We start from the raw sequence: 7,129 nt of genomic DNA on the forward strand, positions 1-7,129 counted from the left end.
GAGTCCGGGGTTCTGAAAATCTGCATGATTCTCCTCCCAGCTTGTCACCGTGTATCTGTCCCTCCTCATCTGCCACCGACGTGCCTTGGACTTTTGTTTTTATTCTCATCACTTGTTTAAACCAATATAGGTAATTGAGACCTGAGTGCAATAGACTTAAGATTTTTATACTTTGTACATCCTTCCGGTATGCACATGGGAAAACTGTGAATAGTGCGACATGATGCTGACTCCATGAGGATATAGATTACATCACTGGCAAAATAGAATCAGGATATTGAATCCATTTCCATAAAATTATACTATCTTTCTATTAATAAGAGGAAAATAAGACATCTCATCTTTCAGGAGGCCATCACACACTCTAGCTAACAGTTTATTCCCCATTGAAATAGATAAGGGAGAGATCACACCTTTTTTTGAAGGTACATGAGAAAGTAACTAGGTCAACTACAAAAGATAGGTGTGAAGGTGCCAGGATTGAAATGCATATTTTTTAAATATTTGGAAACTTTTTAAATTCTAAGCACAGCTCTGCTCCAGTGAATGGTGAATACTGTCAATAGTTGCCTACTTTTTTTCTACCTGGAAAGAAATCACATTAAGAATTTTTTCTTTGAATTTAAGGGCAAATGTTTGACGTCATTTTTACAGTCCTTTGGTGATGTGGGTAAGATGTCTGTGTTGCCTTCATGCATTTGGAGAAAGCATAGTGAGCACAGCTCCTGGAGTTGGCTGTTTTATACTCCGTATCTCCTGCATAACTTGGTGACTTTGGGCAAGTTACTTAACCTCTCTGAGTCTGATCATTTATCCATAAAATGGAGATGCCAGTGGTCTCATTCCATAGGGCTGTTATGAGGAGTACACAAGATGGTTTATGTAAAGCACCTAGAACAGTGCCTAGACGTAGCAAGTTTTATTAAATGTGGGTTAGGTAGTGTGAGAAATCTGAGCTAATGACAAATTTGAGGAGACAGAAAAGATAGGTGGACAAGGTTAAAAATTCAAATTGATGAATGATTGTGGAATTATAAAGATATGTTGCTCTAATAGAATATTCTGGTAAAAATTAAAATGAATACTGATCTTACAATCTGATATATTTGCATTTGGCCATTAGGAAAACTACAGAAAAAGCCTTTACACAATGAGTATTTTTTTCAAAGGCAGTTGCTAAAGGAGCTCAAATTATTGTCTTCCAGTGAAAAATATTATTGTATTTGAAAAATTATGAAGCAAATGACTCTTTATTGATACATAAGCACATGCAGTATACAACTGGAATAGTATAATGAAGGGTACAAATAGCCTTTGTCAAAAAGGAGATAATTGTTCTGTCACCTTCCCTCAAATATTGTCAAATATATTTTAGGGTGATCATTGCATAAACTCAGAAAAGACAAAGAGGACAAGAAACTTAAAAATATATGATGCTTTATTGTCAAAAATAGACAAACTTTAATTTCCTTTAACAGGAATATTAACTTAAGAGTCTCTATAAGTCACCACTATTTTGTGAGTGTAAAAGACAAGACAGTCAAAGACAACTGTTAGTAGAAAAAGGACAACAGTTTTACATCATGCCAGAGACTCGACAGCCACAGAATTACAGTGACCTTCAGAGCCCTGGACAATAATAGACATGCAAAACAAGCTCGACTTATCCTGGCCCAGTCCTGTAAGATTGGCTTTGTGGTATCTTTCCAAGCATTTGAAGAGTTCAATTTGTTAGAACACTTACTGATTTGAATAGTGAAATTTTAGGGCATTTATGGGAATAGGATCACACCTGCTTTTGAATTACACCAGGATGAAGCCATGGTCTCTACAACCCTGGCCTCAGGTATGTAAAGTGGTGCTAAGGAGACCTGAATAAGCTCCTTATCCAGGACCTACAGCAAGGATGTGAAGGTCTTCCTGGATGAACATTATAATGTGTTGGCTATGTTCTCTCATTAACATAAAAAAAGATAAAGATCTAGCTAGTTGGAACAAGAGAAAAATAAGGCCTTTATTGTTCCCTAGGGACAGGTAGGTATCCAAGGATGAAGAAAGCTGGATGTGTGCACTGGTTATCTAGATCATGACTTTCATTCTCTAGTCTGTACTATAAACCAGATACCCATGGTCAAAGGAGACTTTGTAAATAGACCCATCTTAATAATTAAAAGTGGTAGTGTGCAGCTATCTCCTTTGAAGATTCAGGTTAAGGCGAGTTCCTTTAGCTTTCAGGAGAGGCCAAGGATGAGATGACACTGACATGATGAGATGGTCCATCTGAGATCAAGTGTAAAAGCAAAAAGAAGCTAGATTATCAAGTGAATGAGAAAGGAACTGGAACTCACTTCCTGTCCTTATACACATTCACCATTCACTCAATGGAAAAGTAATCAACTTCATGCAAAAAAATCAGCATTTTCCATTTTTCTAGTTTAAAGGTAAAATTCAATACTTAAGCACTAGAAAAACTGAGCTTATAGTGTACCATAAAGTTATTTAAAAGAATACTGTCGTTACTGAAATGGTAGCTCAAGCTTTTGCCACCTCTTTGAAACAGAAGAGCGGAGAGGACGCAGAGAGACAGAGAAGTATGTAACTCTGTTCTTACTGTGACATTCCTTATTCACATTTGCGTGGGGTTAAGTTTTAATTAAGCTCACCTACTTAATTCTATCCTCCTGTATAAGAACATGTGAGTAGGGGCAGGAAATGGGTGGTATGAGCTTTTGCAAGTTTTGATGGGCTAAGCATCATTCAGTTAAGATTCTGTGATTGAAAGGATCACTCTGAAAACTTACAGAAAAAAAGCCATATGAAAATCAGACAAGGCAAAGTGGGTTTATACAGTCTAGTAACAAGACTACCTGGAAAACTTGTGGAGTCAAATAAAAAACTAAAGTGGATTGCTTCTTTTTTTTTTCCTTATTCCATTCCATTCCATTTTGTAAAAACTGTGATAAATGTAGACAATGTACTCTCTTGTGGGTCATTTTTCAAAAGTCCCCAGATAAGCCCTTAAGTTGGGGTGGCCGTGAATATGAAATAGAAAGAAGATGAACTGAGTTTGGGGTTTCCTACCAAGAGCAGGCACGGCAAACTACAATGACTTTATTGGAGCGCTGCGAAGTTCTATTACCCAGTCATAAAAAGGACCCTTTCCAGTGCCTCCCTTTCAGCACTCTTCAATGACTGTTGTACCAATCAAGGAGTAAAGCTTTTTCTTAACAAGTCGGAATCCTGAGCTCAGGATCAGAGTTCGCCTGAGGCCAGAAGAGAAGCGACCTCGACTAAAGAAAAAATCCCTGAAGCTCGTCCATGAGCAGTTCTCCTGCTTAAACACCAGGGTAAGCTCAAAGGTGGGCACCACGCTAGAATCACACACAATCCTATCCAGCTTTTTACATACATTTTCAATTTCCAAGTTCACGTGCATAACGCAGCCCCGCAGGCCGCAGGGCTCGGTGGAGGAAAGCCGCAGGACGTCTTGAGCAATCCTCTGGGTCAGTTTCTCAGGAACAAGGACTTTCGAGCAACCGAGTTTGGTGTGCTTTGATTTGGACAGACAGTTCTCCAGCATTTTAACCAAGCTCTGGCAAGTCGTCTCCTCAAATATCACCTCGTTGAGGTTGGGTTCAGGAACAACATAATCCCAGTAGTCAAAATCTGTGGAAAATGGAAGTTTAAGATTAAAAAAAGAAAAATCCAGGAGCAGAAAAAAACACACTGAGATATAGCAACATTGTTTATTTCTTCTATCTGTTACAGCTACTTGTTCTAATATTTGTTTGGAAGTCAGCTGATCTCACTCTGCTGTTAACTCGCTGGGTAATAAAGCAAATCATTTAACCTGAGACTGAAAGTTCACCTATGAAATAAAGGTTTTGATAAATAAGGTGGGTAGGCTATAAACATTTTTTAAAAAATTTATATGTGTACACACACACACAAAATCTGACTACGCATCACAAATCTATTTATGGTTATCTTAGAACACTAGTGATTTTCTTTTCTTTCTTGCTCCCTGATTTGCTTATGGGGGTTTTCTAATTTTCTTTTACAGAGACTATGCATTAGTTCTGGAATGAAAATGTTAATAATTTTTCTTGACTAAGGATTATTACCTAACTCTAAGAATACATTCATTTATTATTGTAAAAAACAGAGTTTTTGCTGTTGTCCTTTAGTGATGAACTTAAAATGAACTTTGATGAGTTATATTAAACATCAATTAAATTTGTGTTTTCTTTGTAAGTCTTTACTGGAATAACCTGTAGATCCCAATTTTAGCTTCAACCTCTTCGATTAAAAATTGCTCAAAGAGAAGACCTCTGAGGTTCACAGGGATATTTATAACTGGCTGGGTAGTTTTTTGTAGCCAAACAAAACAAAATAGTCCTAGGAAAACAAAATTAGATTTGCTCAAAGGAAAGGAGATAGCTCTGCATTTGGTCACCTACGTTCCAAATTAATCCTACCACTTGGCAGGATGCCTCACCACACACAGTCAACTAAGCAGGCACAGGCAGATGCCCTGTGGGCTCCCCACCCTAAGCCTACTGCACTTCATTGGCTACTGCATTTTCCTCTCTCCACATCACGTATAAACTTAGATCATTGCTTTTTTTTTAAACTAATTGAAACAAATGCACTCCAAATTATAAGGCTCCATATTTTATCTATGTTGAAAATAGAGAATTTTAGAGCTCTGGCCTATAAAATTAGATCATCAACCACTTTGCCTTCTAAACGAGGAAGGCCCAAAGATCTTAAGCAATTGGTGTATGACTACAACTCCTGAGTGGCAGAGCAGTGTGTTACTTTAGAAACTCCTGTTTAAAATTGCAAATGACAATATGTCCAGCATCACTGCTCTTTTAAAGTTTTCCTTTTGGCCTTAAAAAATGAAATAATGGGTATATCCACAAATAGAATACTACTCAGAAACAAAAAGGAACACATACTGCTAGAAGCAACAGCATGGATCTCAAAATCATTAGGCTGTGGGAAAGGAACCAGATACAAAAGAGTACATATTACATGCTCCATCTGCATGCAACCCTAGAGGTGAAAGTAATCTATAGGGACAAAAAGCAGATCAGTGTTTCCCTGGGGACGGGAGAGGTAGAGTGGGGAATTGATGGCAAAGGGGTACATGGGACTTTGGGGGCAGAAGGTGATGGTAGTGGTTACACAGGTGAATACATTTGTTAAAACACACATAATTGTACACTTAAAATTCACCATAACTTCACAGCCATGTAGGGTAGGGACCTGTACACTTTTTAACCCCAAAGAGTCTATTAGCCGCAGACTAGATGGATGCAGCCCTTGGGATTTTATCTTTTGCTTCTTTTGTTTCTCACCATCATTTACAGAAGATGCTAAAAGTTTGGAAAGGAGTCTCTCAGATGGATTTTGTGGCACCTCCAACATTCAAGGAGGGGGTCGACACTGCACGCCCGCCAATCCCATCTATCCAAGGGCTGCGACCTTTGGAGGGAAGAGAGGTAGGCGGTTGAGAAACTCACCATTTAGTAGGTTCCCCGGGTGGAAGCCACGGTCCAGCAACTCCGAAATGCTAGCCGGGTTCTTACTGCTCAAACTGCCCGTTGCAACCATGGTCAACGGCTCTGTTTCCCTCGCGGGGCGGAACGGCCTTTCCGGGTCGCTAGAAAGAGGAGGCAAGAAGGACAGATTTGCAAAAGCAAGCAAGACGTGCAGAGGCTCCTACAATGCCCAGAGTCCCCGGAGCGAACAAGCCGAAGTATTCCTTTTCCAAAGGGGAGGAACCGGCCTTTGCAACTCAGGTTTACAAAACTCCGGGAGCGGAGACGCCTACAGTCACAACCTGAAACTAATTCAAAGTTAGCAAAACTTGGAGCCGGCTTGCCCCGCGGAGCTCACCCCTGTGCCCGGAGCACCGGAGCCCCCAGGCCCCGCTCCTCCCACCCAGGCTCACTTGCTGGGAGTTCGCCGGGGCCGACGCGCTAGCTGGCCAAAAAGCTGCGGGTAAACCGAGGCAGGCACCGTCTTCAGGAGGCCCCTCCCTCGGGGAACTTAGGGACCTGCGGACCCAAGCGGCAATCGGCACCCCGCTCGCCCCCAGCCCACCCCGCCCCAGCTCCACTAAGCTGCCTCGCCTTTGGGGCGGCGGGCGTTTTATAGGCCCAGCCTCCTCACCCTGCCCCGGCCCGCCCACCTGCACCGCCCCGCCCCGGCCCCGGGCCCCGCCTCTCCAGGGTCCGGTTGCAACCCAGCCCCGATAGTTCCAGCAGCCCTAGGCTAGCCGCAGGGAGTTTAGGCTAAGTTTGCGGTAGGGTTGACACCTGCTGTTTCCTGGGTGGGCTGCGGGTCCCCGTGAGTGCAATTCCGGGTGCACGACTCGCCCAAAACTGACCGCTCCCCTCCGCCACCAACCAGGATTCTTTGGTGCGACCCCTCCCCTAGCGTGCGCGCACACACTCACACTCCTGATGCCCTTGTTGACTTTGTGTCCCGGGCAGCGGGAAGCTTTCGGCCTTTTGTCTATTACCGTGACCTGAGGCTTTGCTCTGTCAGACTGACCACTTTGCTTAAATCTGTGTAGATGTTCAATGGGCATCATTTCTGCGCTTAGCTCTGGCCTCTCACCGAGTCAACTCTACTCCGCGTCCTGTCCCAGGGTCTCTGTATTCTTCTCTCCCGCACGCGGTCAGCTCTAGCTTGCCTTCCCGCATCCGAGGCTCTCCAGCCTCGGGTCTTCACTGCACCCCCAGCACCCTTCGTACTGCTTCATCTATGACTAATGCGTTTTCACCGCGAGAAAGGGTGAGCCTGGTACTCTTCTAATTAGACCTGGCTCCAGAGCGCCGGCAGCTTGAATGAAGGGGAGTTTGCCAAGAAACTAAACAAAAACATTAGTGGGATTTTAGCCGCTTCCACCACCCTCCCGGGCTCTGGGAGCAGTTGTCATTCGCAAAGGCAGCAGTTCCTGGCAAGCCCAGTTAGCGGGAGGAACTTGGTCTTGGGCGATCTTGAAGGGGCTCGGGGCAATGAAGATACAAGTACAGTGTTTTATGTCCTGTAATCCCTGTGAAGCTTGATGCGCAGTCCTGAACCTGAGCCCACAGAGGGACAGAAGAGCGGC

General features: G+C 43.1%; 1 protein-coding gene across 1 annotated transcript; it reads right to left on the minus strand.

Moving 5' to 3' along the window:
• Positions 1–3,175: 3,175 nt before the first annotated feature.
• DDIT4L (DNA damage inducible transcript 4 like) lies at positions 3,176–6,719 on the minus strand. The gene is made up of 3 exons (XM_007463804.1): positions 6,634–6,719; positions 5,532–5,671; positions 3,176–3,666 (listed from the first exon to the last, which is right to left on the minus strand). Exons 1-3 carry the CDS (start codon positions 6,717–6,719, stop codon positions 3,176–3,178), a joined length of 717 nt encoding a protein of 238 aa, XP_007463866.1.
• Positions 6,720–7,129: the final 410 nt, after the last annotated feature.

The sequence above is a fragment of the Lipotes vexillifer genome, unplaced genomic scaffold, assembly GCF_000442215.2.
Source record: "Lipotes vexillifer unplaced genomic scaffold, Lipotes_vexillifer_v1.1 scaffold49, whole genome shotgun sequence".
In the NCBI taxonomy this organism is placed as follows: domain Eukaryota; kingdom Metazoa; phylum Chordata; class Mammalia; order Artiodactyla; family Lipotidae; genus Lipotes; species Lipotes vexillifer.